The sequence below is a fragment of the Bufo bufo genome, chromosome 1 (genome assembly GCF_905171765.1).
Source record: "Bufo bufo chromosome 1, aBufBuf1.1, whole genome shotgun sequence".
NCBI lineage: Eukaryota > Metazoa > Chordata > Amphibia > Anura > Bufonidae > Bufo > Bufo bufo.
Window position 1 is genome coordinate 509296433 of NC_053389.1, and position 16162 is coordinate 509312594.

General features: G+C 46.6%; 2 protein-coding genes across 3 annotated transcripts in view; one reads left to right on the forward strand and one right to left on the reverse strand.

Moving 5' to 3' along the window:
• Positions 1–8238, reverse strand: part of DOCK4 (dedicator of cytokinesis 4) — a 321839-nt gene extending 313601 nt beyond the window's left edge. Inside the window, exons 1-2 of the mRNA XM_040411036.1 lie at positions 7911–8238; positions 7723–7872 (exon numbers count right to left, since the gene is read on the reverse strand). Coding sequence (XP_040266970.1) covers positions 7723–7759 — 37 coding nt within the window. The 5' untranslated portion in view covers positions 7760–7872; positions 7911–8238. The remainder of the gene's footprint in view (positions 1–7722; positions 7873–7910) is intronic.
• ZNF277 (zinc finger protein 277) overlaps positions 1–16162 on the forward strand; it is a 103208-nt gene that overhangs the window by 561 nt on the left and 86485 nt on the right. Inside the window, exon 1 of one of the 2 annotated variants that reach the window (XM_040411064.1) lies at positions 8308–8465. The exons of the other annotated variant lie outside the window; for it this stretch is intronic. Within the exon in view, the coding sequence (XP_040266998.1) occupies positions 8432–8465 (34 nt within the window). The 5' untranslated portion in view covers positions 8308–8431. Of the gene's footprint in view, positions 1–8307; positions 8466–16162 lie in introns of those variants that run through there. 2 annotated transcript variants of the gene reach the window in all.

The following is a 16162-nucleotide window of genomic DNA, read 5'->3' on the forward strand; positions in this document are numbered from 1 at the left end:
CATTGACAATGAATAGAGACAAAACTGAATTGTTGTGCTGTGGTTTGGAGATGCTGTGCTGGATCTCAAAAACGGACAGCACAACGCAGATGTAAAAGTAGCCTTAGTTACCCATAGCAACTAGGGATCAACCAATATTGATTTTTTTAGAGGCAATAACGATAATCTGAGAACTTTCAGGCCAATAATTTATACCGATATTCTGTGCATTTTAATTTTTGAAAAAACAAAAAATTCCTGAATCTGCTGAAAACGAACATGTTTATTGTTAACGTGTAGCTTTTTTTTGCAAATCTTTCTTTTTCATTTATACTTAATATTTTGGTGTTTGTGTTTTTTTTTTTTTTTTACTAACTTTTCGCCCCCTTAGGGGCTACAGCCCTTGTCCTATTCACCCTGATAGAGCTCTATCAGGGTGAATAGGACTTCACACTCTCCCTGCACTATGCACAGGGCAGTGCATAGTACACACAGCAGCAGGGAGATTACCATGGCAGCCAGGGCTTCAGTAGCGTCCTGGCTGCCATGGTAACCGATCAGAACCCCCAGGATTACACTGCTGGGGCTCCGATAAGAAGCTGCCACTGCCACCAATGAGGAGGAGGGGACCCTGTGGCCACTGCCACCAATGATTAATACTGGGGGGCTTGGGTGGGGGGGGCACACTGCACCACCAATGAAGATAACTGGCCCACTAATTCATATACAGGAGGCGGGTGCTGGCTGCAGAATCATATAGCCGCACCCGACCTCTATGAACGGTAGCTGCGATCCGCGACAGTTAACCCCTCAGGTGTGGCAGGGGTTAACTGCCACGGATGGCAGCTACTTGTCATAGAGGTCAGGTGCGGCTATATAATTCTGCACCCAGCTCCCGCCTCCTGTTGAATTTGAATGAATGAGTGAGTTAACATAATTGGTGGTGCAGTGACCAAAGCCCCTCCTTTTCTCTTCTCTCCTTTCATTGGTGGCTTCCTTCTCCCCTGTGCTACTGAGGGAACACGGATCGCGCTTACAGCAGCACGATCCATGTTCCCGTTTCGTTATCGGCATATCGGCAAAATAGATGCAGATACAGATAACTTTGAAAATCCTGAATATTGGCCGATAATATCGGTAAAACCGATAATTGGTCGATCCCTAATAGCAACCAATCAGATTCCACCTTTCATTTTTCAAAGGAGCTGTGAAAAATGAAAGGAGGAATCTGATTGGATAGCCAGTTCTAGTTTACACCAGTTTGATAAATCTCCCCCATTGTGTTTTTCTTCAAAGGGTTATTCCCATCTTGTAAAGCGACGGCATATTGTTGGGATAGGATTGTGTGGGTCTGACCTCTGGCATCCCCATGATCCTGAGAATGAAGCCGCTGCAGTTCCGATTAGCGATGCGTCCCCTTCATTGTTTTCCCTGCAGAGCAGGATCCCGACCACCTTCTGTGCAGGCTATTGCAGCACTTAAATGGGACTGACTGCTGTACCCTGCACAGCCAGGTGGATGGGAAGGGGAGACCACCCTAAATTCTCAGGACCGCTGGAGGTTCCAGAGCTTGGACCACCCACTGATGAGAATGCAACCACATGTCATCACAAGATGGGAATACCCATTAAGGAAGCCTGCACATGGTGTGGATTATGCATGTTTTTTTTGTGTGGATTTCGTGCAGAAAAAAAACACGGCGTAATACAGTAACAGCAAAATGTATGAGATTAGACAAATCTCATGTATACTTTTTGGTTAGGTGCAAAAATTGACCTGCTGTGCCGATCTTAAAATACGCAGCATATCAATTGTTTGTGCAGAAAAATGGACAAAAAATAAATAAAAATATTATTAGTATTAGTATTAATAATAGCATTAAAAAAAATGAGTTTTTCAGTGCTGTTTCGTTGCAGATTTCTTGCACACAGATCTGCACCCGATGCAAGCACCTTGTTACATGTATCTGTCCAGGTTTCATTGATGCCAAATACAAGGAATTATTTAATTTGTAAAATTCTAGCTCATATAGTGAATCCCATTTGATGCAGTCAGCTATGGGGTAGGGGGCATTCTGTTCTTCCTGCTGAGATTCCATTTTATTGGCAGGGGAACATCAATATAAATCAAATCAATGAAGGTCTGAGGACTACTTGAGCCAAGAGCCATGCAGGTGACCACCGATAGCTCATAGAGGGGCAATATACTCTAATAGGGCACAGAAAAGGGTGTAAAGCCAGAGGTCCTTTTAGAAAGGAGTTTGCCTGTACATGTACTGTCCTGCTAGGCATACAATATAGTTATGAGAGCATGTCATCTGAAGTACAATTTCTAATGAGGAGAATTATTTTTGATAGAAAAAAAACAAAAAAACTTTGCTCCAAGACTGGGAAGCATTCATACGCCATCCCACACTGGATATTTCTGCTTCCACCATTTATTAGCCGATTCCAATCTGAATTCTCCAGAGGTGAATTACTGGTAATCACTTGTATGGTACCTAACCGTAAACTCCATGGACACCCCACGAAGAGAAAGCAGATTACACATGACCAGCATGCGTTATATATATATATATATATATATATATATATATAGACATATACATGTGTGTATGTATGTATTGTATGTATGTTCTGCGATCACTCAAAAACGCAACGATCTATTTCAATGAAACTTGGTATACATATCCATTGCTACCTGGAAAGAAATCTTGTGGGGGTCACAGCTCTCTAGGACATACAGTTCCTGAGATATTCCCAAAAAATGACCTGCATTAGCCAATACAAGTCTTTATCTTCAGATTCCAACTGCCATACACATGGTCACATGTCCCTTATCAGCCAATAGAAGCTCACAGGCTCTTAGTCTCCACATACACATAGTTTTACTCCAGGTTTCCATAACAACCCAGCCATGTTTCTTCACTGCTGTAGGTCAGCTTTAGGCTAGGGCTACACGACGGCAATAAGTCGCATGACACATAGGGCACAACTACACTGCTACATGTGTCGCATGAGAATTTTTATAATGATAGTCTATGGTGCTGCACTGTGACATGTGACATGCTGCGACTGCGACGCGACAGTCGCAGAAAAATCCATCTTGCAGTGCGACACCATAGCCTATCATTATAGAAATTGTTGAGACAAAATGTTGCGCAACACAAATGTCGTCGTGTAGCCCTAGCATTAAAGGGGTGGGGTACTGTGGAGGTCACTGTTAAGGAGGCGGGGTACTGTGGAGGTCACTGTTAAGGAGGCGGGGTACTGTGGAGGTCAGTGTTAAGGCGGCGGGCCCCTGAGGAGGTCACTGTCAAGGGACTGGGGTGCTGTGAAACTCACTATTAAAAGGGGCGGGCTTCTGTGAAGGTCAAAGTTAAGGGGATGGACTGCTGTGGAGGTCCCATTTTAAAGTGGCGGGGCACTGTAGAGGGGGGTCAGTGTTAAAGGGGCGGGATACTGTGGAGGTCACTGTTATGGGGGATACTGTCAATATCTTTTAACGACACACACCAACATTAAATGAAATAGATGAAATATACCCGAGCGAAGCCGGTTCCTTCAGCTAGTACAAATGTATAAAAATGGCAATTATATCCTCCGAAGCCTTGAAACATTTGCCTGGTACAGCAACCACAAAGTCAAATCAATTCTGAAGTATCAGTCTCCATATAGGAAAATGACAGGGTCCCTACACAGGAATTCTGTCCAGTGTAATTTTACCAATTTAAAAAAAAATATGTTTTTTTTGGCCTCCTGCATTTTTGACAGTTTTTCCGACTTTTCTTCATATTGTTTTCCTCCTATGGAGAAGGTGATGTGAAAAGGCTACAGCATGCAGCATTTTTAAAATGACAAAAAACGCCTCCTAATTAACGAAGACACCAGTAGCAAAAAATCACTTGCATGCCCTGGGTTTCATATTTCCTATAGACCTTCACCTGACATTTCGAGCTGGCATATTTACCTAAAAACGTGCAGAAAAACCTAGGTCTCATGCACATAGCTGCATTTATTTTGCGTTCCGAAAAACACAGATAACATTCATATAATGTCCATGTTGCATGTGTTTTTTCTTCAGACCTATTTACTTCAATGGGTCTGCATTTTGCGACCAAGTATAGGACATGTTCTATCCCTTTGTAGAACGGACATACGTATGCGGAAAGCTTGCAAACAGTGGGTCTGCGACATACGGGGACTGACTGTGTGCGCTCTGTATCATGGATGCGGACCCACTCACTTGAATGAGTCTACAATCCGCAAGATACAGAGCGGTGCGGAGTAGAACATGTTCGAATCCGACCAAGGACAACATCTGCGTGGAGTTTGTATGTGCTCCCTACAAAGACATACTGATAGGGGACAGCGTGATGGTAATGTCTGTAAAGGGAGGATAATAAATAACAAAATTCTGCATGAATTTGGCAACCGAAATACGACAATAAATGCCCAATGTGTGAATAGAGCCTATGTACTTAAGTAACTGCTATTAACCCCTTTAGGGTATGTTGATTGTGGAATCTGCTGCAGAAGCCTCTAAGGTTTTCGATGAGTTTAGCATTTTGAATGGGATAGATGATGGCCGCAGCTTTAGCCCTGTATAGTACAGTAGCTTTAGTATACCTCAATAGCTATAACCTGGTGCCATAAAGGAATCTGAGGATTACCGAGCATGTCCGAGCAGGCAGATGCTTCCTAGACGCAATCATACGTCATAGTGGGAAAGGAATAAATTAGAGTATACTCCCGGTATATCACCTACAGAGCGCCATCCAAGCATACCTGCACACTGACAAGTGATTCATGGACAACTACATTCACACTGTGCAGAAAAAAGCGCAAACACCTGGTTCAAAATGTTGGAATAACACACCGATCCTGCAATATTCTATATATTCTGTCATTTAGGTTACTTTCACACTAGTGGTTTTTGCGGATCCGTTATGGATCTGCAAAAACGGATCCGTTACAATAATACAACCGCTTGCATCCGTCATGAACGGATCCGTTTGTATTATCTGTAACATAGCCAAGATGGGTCCGTCATGAACTCCATTGAAAGGCAATGGGAGAACAATTCATTTTCTATTGTGTCAGAGAAAACGGATGCGTCCCCATTGACTTACATTGTGTGTCAGAACGCATCCGTCTTGCTCTGTACCACATTGCGGACAAGCAGCGTTTTGGTGTCCCCCTCTAAAGCGGAATGGAGACTGATTGGAGGCAAACTGATGCCTTCTGAGTGCATCCTTTTCCATTCAGAATGCATTAGGGCTGAACGGATCCGTTTTGGACCTCTTGTGAGAGCCCTGAACGGATCTCGCAAACGGAAGCCAAAACGCCAGTGTGAAATACATTGGTAGGACTAACGTGTTTTTATTCGTTTGTATAGAGCAGGGGTGCACAACGTTTTCTGGGTGGGGGCCACATGGTCAGACTGAACCAACGTCAAGGGCCAAAAATAAAGTTTAAAGGGGTATTAACAACTGAAATAGTGTATTTATGGCATATCGAGCATACAGTATATGCCATTAATGTCTGGTTACACTTCCAGGACTCCCATCTAATGGGAGAATACATAAAACTACATGTGAGCAGCCACACGACATGTCTGTGACCAGATGGGCCGCAGGTTGTGCACCCCTGGTATAGACCTCACCAGCCTGTCCACGCTGAGGCGCACATGATCAATTCCAGATTAACCTATCTGTATGCTTTTGATGTGTGGAAGGAAACCCATGCAATACAGGTGGAGGACTTTTGGAGTTCACCATTAGTTAAAGGGGTTGTCTCACTTCAGCAAGCGGCATTTATCATGTAGAGAAAGTTAATACAAGACACTTACTAATGTATTGTGATTGGCCATATTGCTCCATTTGCTGGCTATATTAATCTTTAAAATTGACCACTCTGCAATCCATCAGCGGTGGCCGTGCTTGCACATTATAGTAAAAGGCGCCGGCCTCTCTGGTGGCTGGGACCGTGGGGGATCACATAGGCTGGTGCTTTACCTATAGTGTGCAATAACGGCCACCGCTGATGGGTTGCAGGGTGGTCGTAACCATGGAAACGAGCAGTGTATAATGTGATTTAAAAATGATTCCAGCCAGTAAAGGAGGCAATATGGATAATAACAAAACATTAGTAAGTGCCTTGTATTAACTTTCTCTACATGATAAATGCCATTTGCTGAGGTGACACAACCCCTTTAAGGCTCCATTGTTTCATGCATGACCCCATCAATAGGGGGCAAACGCTGATCTCTGCCACAGTACAGTAGGCAGTGCTGCCCCGAGTACTGTAAGTGGCCATTTCATTCAGCACCTCGACTGCCTGCCGCCTTCTGTAGTTACGGTAGCTTTATATATGAGGAACATAAGTTGAAGACAATACTGTGGCTGCTGCATAGTCGCATCCTATAGAGAGTCATTAGCCTTGTAGACGACTCAGCATTGTATCCTGTTTCTTTTTAGACACAAAACAGTCAATATAATAGAAATAATGCACAGAAAAGGTTCAGATTCTGCATTGGAAATGATGCCAGTCACTAGGAAAAGGCTTCACGTCAAACTAAAGTAAGAATCCTTACTGTGTGAACACAGCCTATACATTAGAAGTAAAGTATGTCCGTAATAAGTATGCAGATACAAAAGATACAAGAAATCCATCATGGAATAAGGAGCACACCAGGGCCTTATGTACAGTAGAAGCAGACGCTCTGTGACACGGTACGGTCCTCATGCGGTTTGCAGGTTATAGCCACTGGTTTATCATCGCTGCCACTTGTGCAAGCCTAAAACCAGCTGAAATAACACATATGGAAACTGCTTATGCCGCAGTCCTCCGTCACCAGCATCCAGCCCCTCCATGACTGAATCCTACATAGTGAACAGCACCAAAGACAAAGACAGCTCCCTGGATGGCCTCAAGATCTGCTGCCGGAAATAAACAGCATGGCATTCACAGGGGGCTCCTAGCCCCCTCCCCAATGTCACAATATGCACCGGTATTGGGAAATAGGAGGCTGTCAGTATACCGATAGTCATCCTCCAGAGACCTATAGGCCTCTGGAGGCTGCCATTATCTACTGGAGCCCATAGGTCTTTCCAGGACCATGAATGGAGAACACAAGGACCACACAGCCAGAAGTAGTCATTTCCAGGGGACAATGGGAAGCGATACTAAATCACACACTGTCATAATAAGAGCCGTAAACAAAAGAAGGGCCATAATACCTACAAAATAGGACAGAACCTGTAAAACCATCACTGAAGGATGTGCAGAGAGAGAAAGCTGGGCAGATGGCAGCAAGTCCACAGGATAGCATTACCCACCGCCAAGATTAACCGCTGTGGATGCCATATAAGTTAATGGGCCATGGCCTGGCAAACTGATATACAGCTATTGTTTCCACCGCCAAAGCAAGCAGTGATGTGCTGGGATAATATGTGCCACAAAGTACAAAGGAGGTCTGTGATGGGTTTTCTGAGAGGTCCATTTGCTGGGAAGGCGATAGGCGGGACCTGCTAAACACCATCCCATGGAGCAGACCTCACATCATGTCAACAATGCCAACACTCAGCACAAACAAACAAAAGGCACAATAGAAAGAAACTACTGGAGGAATCCCCATGACCCCAGGGCAATAGAGATGGGGGAGGTGACATGTCACAGGGGCACCAGAGATGGGTGAGGTGACATGTCACAGGCACTGTCCCCATCGTCGGGCACCACTCACCCACGCCGTATTTCTCGTGCTCCGTGGGTCTCCACATGTCTGCGGCCGGTGGATCAGCTGGACATCGCCGGTTGGGCTTCTGGACGAGCCCCTCTCCTGTCAGAGGACGGAAGGACGCGGGGGCTCCTCACACAATGCGGCTCATGTGCCCTGCTGGTGGAGACTTGTGCTTTTTGTCGCTCCAGTGCCTGCCAGCTGACTCACATGCCTGGCATAGCTCCACAACGTGCGGCTACCTGTGCAGCTATCTAGCCAGTGCACTGGGTCTGTCTCCTGCGCTCTTCATTCCTGTGCCAGTCTCACACAGAGAGTGCCCTGTTTAGCTCCGGCCAGGAGCATGCGCCATGCACACCGTTATCTGCCAGCCTAGCTCCCAGGCAGCAGCGGGCTTATTGTTCTGGTTACCAGGAGCAAAGCAACGCTGCGGGCTGACGGAGCAGTGCACGCCGGGATATGTAGTACAAACCAGCTGCAAGGCACGGGAAGCCGCGGGGGGCGGGGCCGTCATACGTAGCACCGCCCACCCATCCACAGGCTGCGGCTCGTTTTGCTTCGGTGCTGAGGTGAAGCGAGTAGTAAGACACGGCCCCGCTCTGCAGACAGGAGCCCGAGGGTTGACGGCCCATCCCGCTGATTGACAGCTCCAGGGCTCCGCCCACTGCATGTGGGCTCCTGTCAGTGCCCTCCCAATCACGGAAGTCGGGACAGCATGGCAGAGGCGAGCAGGGACAGAGAAGGAGCCGGTCAGTTGTGCATGCTCTTCTGGGATATGCCCGGGGGTTGCAGGGTGGAAACTTACCGAAAGGGAAGCCTCTCCTTTCCTAGGACAAGTTCACACATCACGGTTGTGTGCAGTTTATGATACCTGTACGTGTAACAGGATGGTTGAGATTTATAAAAACTGGTGTAAAGGAGAACTGGCTTAGTTACCCACAGCAACCAATCAGATTGACAAACCAGCTGTGAAAAATGAAAGGTGGAATCTGATTGGTTGCTGTGGGTAACTTTGGTTACTTTCACACTGGCGTTTCTGGGTCCGCCTGTGAGATCCATTCAGGGCTCTCACAAGCGGCCCAAAACGGATCAGTTCAGCCCCAATGCATTCTGAATAGATGCGGATCCGCTCAGAATGCATCAGTTTGCCTCCATTCCGCTCTGGAGGCGGACACCAAAACGCTGCTTGCAGCCAAACGGATCCGTCCTGACTTACAATGTACAAAGGCTACATGCACACGACTGTATGTGTTTTGCGGTCCGCAAATAAAAACGGATGACGTTTCGTATGGCATCATTTTTTTTTTGTGGATCAGTTTTTTTGCGGATCCATTGTAATAATGCCTATCCTTGTCCACAAACTAGAAAAAAATACAACATGCACTATTTTTTTTGCGGAGCAACGGAACGGACATACTGATGCGGACAGCACACGGTGTGCTGTCCGCGATTTTTGCGGACCCATTAAAATGAATGGGTCCGCATCCTATCCGCAAAAAAAACGGATCGGACACAGAAACAAAATACGGTCGTGTGCATGAGGCCTAAGTCAATGGGGACGGATCCGTTTTTACTGACACAATATGGTGCAATTGAAAACGGATCTGCCTCCCATTGACTTTCAATGTAAGTCAAGACGTTTGCATTATCATAAAAAAAAAAAATAATCATTTTTTATTTTTGTTCATGGTATGAATTATGGGTGCGGATCCGTCTGTGCAGATACCAGACGGATCCGCACCTAAACGCAGGTGTGAAAGTAGCCAATACAACCATATTATTTCTCCATGGTTTATACAGACCACCCAGGTGTCCGCTTAGGCAGATTATTTCTCCATGGTTTATACAGACCACCCAGGTGCCCGCTTAGGCAGATTATTTCTCCATGGTTTATACAGACCACCCAGGTGCCCGCTTAGGCAGATTATTTCTCCATGGTTTATACAGACCTCCCAGGTGCCCGCTTAGGCAGATTATTTCTCCATGGTTTATACAGACCATGCAGGTGCCCGCTTAGGCAGATTATTTCTCCATGGTTTATACAGACCTCCCAGGTGCCCGCTTAGGCAGATTATTTCTCCATGGTTTATACAGACCACCCAGGTGCCCGCTTAGGCAGATTATTTCTCCATGGTTTATACAGACCACCCAGGTGCCCGCTTAGGCAGATTATTTCTCCATGGTTTATACAGACCACCCAGGTGCCCGCTTAGGCAGATTATTTCTCCATGGTTTTTATACAGACCACCCAGGTGCCCGCTTAGGCAGATTATTTCTCCATGGTTTATACAGACCACCCAGGTGCCCGCTTAGGCAGATTATTTCTCCATGGTTTATACAGACCACCCAGGTGCCCGCTTAGGCAGATTATTTCTCCATGGTTTATACAGACCACACAGGTGCCCGCTTAGGCGGATTATTTCTCCATGGTTTATACAGACCACACAGGTGCCCGCTTAGGCGGATTATTTCTCCATGGTTTATACAGACCACACAAGTGCCCGTCTAGGTGGATTATTTCTCCATGGTTTATACAGACCATGCAGGTGCCCGCCTAGGCGGATTATTTCTCCATGGTTTATACAGACCATGCAGGTGCCCGCTGAGGCGGATTATTTCTCCATGGTTTATACAGACCACCCAGGTGTCGGCCTAGATGGATTATTTCTCCATGGTTTATACAGACCACGCAGGTGCCCGCCTAGGCGGATTATTTCTCCATGGTTTATACAGACCGCGCAGGTGCCCGCCTAGGCGGATTATTTCTCCATGGTTTATACAGACCACGCAGGTGCCCGCCTAGGCGGATTATTTCTCCATGGTTTATACAGACCGCGCAGGTGCCCGCCTAGGCGGATTAGCATCATTGAATGGGGCTAAAGCCACAAGCAGATTTGCCGAATTCTAACTAATATGGATTCTGCAAACAGAAATCGCAGTGTAAAGAAGCCCTTAGGCCCCTTTCACACGGGCGAGTATTCCGCGCGGATGCGATGCGTGAGGTGAACGCATTGCACCCGCACTGAATCCCGACCCATTCATTTCTATGGGGCGGTGATTTTCGCACATCACTTGTGCGTTGCGTGAAAATCGCAGCATGCTCTATTTTGTGCGTTTTTCACGTAACGCAGGCCCCATAGTAATGAATGGGGTTGCGTGAAAATCGCAAGCATCCGCATGCAAGTGCGGATGCGGTGCGATTTTCACACACAGTTGCTAGGAGACTATCGGGATGGGGACCCGATCATTATTATTTTCCCTTATAACATGGTTATAAGGGAAAATAATAGCTTTATGAATACAGAATGCATAGTACAATAGTGCTGGAGGGGTTAAAAAAATTATTTTTTAACTCACCTTAATCCACTTGATCGCGCAGCCAGCGATTTCTGTCTTCTTTCTTTGCTGTGTGCAGGAACAGGACCTGTGGTGACGTCACTCCGGTCATCACATGATCCATCACATGATCTTTTACCATGGTGATGGACCATGTGATGACCGGAGTGACGTCACCACAGGTCCTGTTCCTGCACACAGCAAAGAAAGAAGACAGAAGCGATGCCGGCTGCGCGATCAAGTGGACTAAGGTGAGTTAAATTATTTTTTTTAACCCCTCCAGCGCTGTTTTACTATGCATTCTGCATTCAGAATGCTATTATTTTCCCTTATAACCATGTTAGAAGGGAAAATAATACAATCTACAGAACACCAATCCCAAGCCCGAACTTCTGTGAAGAAGTTCGGGTTTGGGTACCAAACATGCACGATTTTTCTCACGCGCGTGCAAAACGCATTACAATGTTTTTCACTCGCGCGGAAAAATCGCGCATGTTCCCGCAACGTACCCGCACCGGTCTGTTTGTCCTGCATTTAAAGCAGTTGTTTGAGAGAATAAAAAATCTCTGACAAGCCCCCCAATTGGCTATAATAAAAAAAATATGTTCTACTCGCCCCATTCTCCATCGCCATATTCTGTGTTGCCCGGCCGGTCCTCCTGCCACTGCTTGTTTGCGGACTGCAGTGGTGACGTGCTGGTATATGGCATGTGACCAGTGCAACCAATCATCCAAGCCAAGAAAACCCTGTGTGAACATACCTTAAAGGGGTTAGCCAACCTCTTGGATAGTGGCCGGACCTGTGGTGGCGATGATACTTACCTGGTCCTACCGCCAGCTCTGCAGCTCTCGTCTCTTTTGGCATCAGCATCCTGTTTACAGGGAGAAGGCGGCTCGTGACTGCTGCAGCCAATCACTGGCGGCAGCGGTTACCTGTCACCCGTGTGGCACATGACCTATTGATGTGCTGCATGGGTGACAGGTCACTGCAGTAGCCAGTGACTGGCTGCAGTGGTCACGTGATCCCCATCAAAAGGATGTAGATGCTGGGAGAGACTGTGCTGTAGAGATAATACGAGGAGCGGAGACCAGATAAGTATGATCACCACTGTGGGTACAGCCACTCTGTAAGGTCTGACCATCCCGCTGGTCTCTGTATCCAGGCCTCCAGTGATGAGCATGGGCATGTGACCACTGCAGTCCTGGCTTCAGCAGTCTGTCTGTCCAGTGAGGTGAAAAAATATCTCAAACACAAAACTGTTGCAAAGTAGAACTGGCTTAGTTGCCCATAGCAACCAATCAGATTCCACCTTACATTTTCTAAGGGAGCTGTGAAAAATGAAAGGTGGAATCGGACTGGTTGCTATGGGCAACTAACACAGTTTTCCTTTACAGCAGTGTTGATAAATGTCCCCCATACTCCATGTACTCCACTGGCACACTTGCTTAGTAAATCTCCCCCACTGTTTTCTATTACTGCTACTTATTTAGAAATAACTTCACCAGTGTCTGCAGCACAACTCATTCCAGAGATGTTTTTGAGGTGTAGGTGGCATGAGCGGGCAAGCGAGTGAATATAGGGGTGTAAAACATAACACCGAGACAGCGGGCGTGCTGCCTAGGCGTGATGGTAGTGCCGCGCACTGAGATGGAGATATCCGGTAGGTTAGTAGATGGAGAGGACACAAGACGTTTTTGAAAGATTCAGATAGAGAGAGGACATGATGGTAGAGACAGCAGACAGACAGTCACTGGGGTTCTGTACTAGTGCAGGCGTGTTGTCACCAGATGAGACAGCCCAATGGAGGGCTAAATAACGTATCAACCACAACCTTGAAGAGCACCTGACAGCAGGATCAAACATAATAAACCTGGCATGCCGCCTGGTAGGGTTGAACCTGCTGAGTAAAATGATACCTGTCTTCTGAAGATTGGAGGCAGCATTCCAGAGGAAAAAAGCCTTTTATTCTTTATGCAAATGAGTGTCTCAGTGCACTAGGGGCGGGGCCAGCACTGCACGGCTGAATGGCACAGAGGGGCTAGGCCCCACCTCTTGTGCACTGAAGCCCTCATTCACATAAAGCATACAAGCCTTTTTCTCAGGAATGCTGCCACTCATTTTCACAAGGCAGGAATCTTTTTAAACGTACCCCAATGTGCCTGGTTAGTGACCGGAGTGATGGTACCATCCTCGTGAGCTTGTTCCAGTGTCTTTCCTGACTTCATGGCAATGAGCCCCCGCCAGACTTCTCAGCCAGGACTGGGCATGCTGCAATCCAACATGCCTAATCCTTCTTACCGCCACAGCAGCTGATGTGGGACGGTCAGTTGCCTACAGAAAATCTGGTTTTCTTCCAGTCTTCATGATATTGGTGGATTCTACTGATGTTGGCGCCCCCTGGTGTTTATAACTGCCCATTCTGTGCACGTCCATCTAGTGGTGCTGTTACAGAAGGACACACACGTGCAGACAGACTACGTGGCTTGGATGTCATTATTATTCCATGGCGCTGTACATTACACATACGTAATTTAAAAAATACAACAATACAAGAAACTATTAAGGGGGTTATTCAAGGTTGGAAAGGCCCCCCATACGCCCGGGCCCCTCACACAGATTCTACTTACCTGGCTCCCCATGCCGCTCCTGGTCCCTGCACTGCCGCAGCTGCTTCTCCCCGTGCGCAGATGAAAACATCCGGTATCCGGGAGGGGTAGCCAGTGGCAGGCGGTGACTGTGATGAGCCTCCCTAGCGTCAACCGCGATGCTAGGGAGGACTGTCCCCGTCACCGCCTGCCATTGGCTGCTCCTCCCGACACCAGATGTTTTCATCCGCGCACAGGGAGAAGCAGCTGCGGCATTGCAGGGACCAGGAGCGGCACGGGGAACGATGTAAGTAGAATCAGTGTGAGGGGCCCGGGCGTATTGGGGGGGGGGCCTTTACAGCCTCGGATAACCCCTTTAACAGACTGGTACAGAGCGGAGAGGACCCTGCCTGCAAGAGCTGTAATCAGCTACGACATACCAGCCGCCGGGGTGGAGCGAATGAATGATAGGCTAGGATACTCTTCTGTGGCTACCTGGTGTGGTTTCTGTGCAAAAACTGCCACAACAATTGACATGTCAGTCCCGCACGTGTAAACTAAAATACCACAGTGTTCACTAACAGCACATTTCCTTATTAAAAATATTTGGAAGGGTATTAGAGGTATTTTTTATGCAAATTTTGGTGTGGGAAGTGCGCCAAAATCTGCATCAAAAAGGCTGTGTGAACAAGTCATTTGGGGGATTTGTGGATGAAAGGGTACCATGGGACAACCTACAGCCAAACACCATGCCGGAGCAGCCTGGGGGCCAGATTTATCATTCCTCTGACGGCTCACTCCACTTTCACATATGGCTAAAGTCAGTTTTAGCCAAGTCAGATTTATGATCGGCCCTTTAAGACTGTAATAAATGTGGTTTGACGGTAGCAGTTTATCCGTCAGTAAGCAGCTTTACAAAAGTCGCACATCTTTACGAAAAAGTCGCACGTTTTTATGAAAAAGTCGCATGTTCTATTAAAAAGTCTCATAAGATAAGCATGGTCCTCACTGGAGTGAAATTGGGACTTTTTTGCGACTTTTTTGCGACTTTTTTAAATAGTCCCAATAGTAAATCTGTCTAGAGATTCATTTACATAAGAAGACACGCCCACTTTCAGAAAACTGGCGAGCATAGTGCAGAGCAGAAAAAAGTCGCAAATTTGTGCGCAGTTTTAGCGTTTGGGACTTTTTTGGGACTTTTTCACTCCATTATTCTGACCTGAGCTAATGATAAATCTGGCCCTATGTGTTTATTAGGGCTGTTCCCTCTTACCATATACCATTACACTGAGACTGGATTTCTGGCGGTATATGTTGTTTTTAGGTCACCCTTTTTAGTTACCGTCATCCTGCGTGCTTTCCTCTCTGTGTGATTTATTTGGTTTTAGTTATCATTATTAATAACAGTTTTAGTTTTTACATAATAAGTATAAATCTGTACCTGACCATCAGTTACAAAGGCCCTGCTTTCTCTCCAGCATTACAGTGACCTGTATGGCGTGCACCCCGCCCCCTCTACCTCTGTACTCCCTAATGGACTTGGGTAAGACCTCCAATAGCGTCACACTCCTCTGCCCATACTTACCAACAGTCTGGATTGTGACTTATTTAGCGAGTGGGCGTTGATCTACTGCAAAGGCTATGATATTAGAAGTTATCTGTTTTTGTCATTTCCCCCTTAATCCTTCTGTTATGTGTAACAAGGCAGAAAGCTCCAAGGCAACAGCTATTAATGTCAGACTATTACCGCCGCATTGTTATTCTCTATATTCTTTACTCATTAAAAATCTGCCTCTAATCTTACAAATAGTTTTGATCATTGAAGGCTCTGTTCACACTAATGTTCTGACACTATTGACAGTGCGTCTCCCATGTCATTTGTACCATCACTGGGGTACGTTGGTGTCCATTTTGATCTTTCAGAAAACAGAGCAGTTTTGCATCAGATGTCTATGCAGGTCTGCTTCCATGCTACTTTTACACTTGCGTTCGGGGTTCCGCTTGTGAGCTCCGTTTGAAGGCTCTCACAAGCGGCCCCGAACGCATCCGTACTGCCCCAGTGCATTCTGAGTGGATGCGGATCCGCTCAGAATCCATCAGTCTGGCAGAGTTCAGCCTCCGCTCCACTCAGCAGGCGGACACCCGAACGCAGCTTGCAGCGTTCGGGTGTCCGCCTGGCCGTGCGGAGCCAAGCGGATCCGTCCAGACTTACAATGTAAGTCAATGGGGATGGATCCGTTTGAAGTTGACACAATATGGTGCAAATTTCAAACGGATCTGTCCCCCATTGACTTTCAATGTAAAGTCTGGACGGATCCGTCTGACTAACTTTTACACTTAGAATTTTTTGTGAAATATAATGCAGACGGATCCGTTCTGAATGGATACCATCGTTTGCATTATAGGAGCGGATCCGTCTGTGCAGACACCAGACGGATCCGCTCTGAACGCAAGTGTGAAAGTAGGTTAGCAAGGCTATTTTTGTTGTTTTATAGTGTCTTATTTTTATACCTACCTAAAGCAAA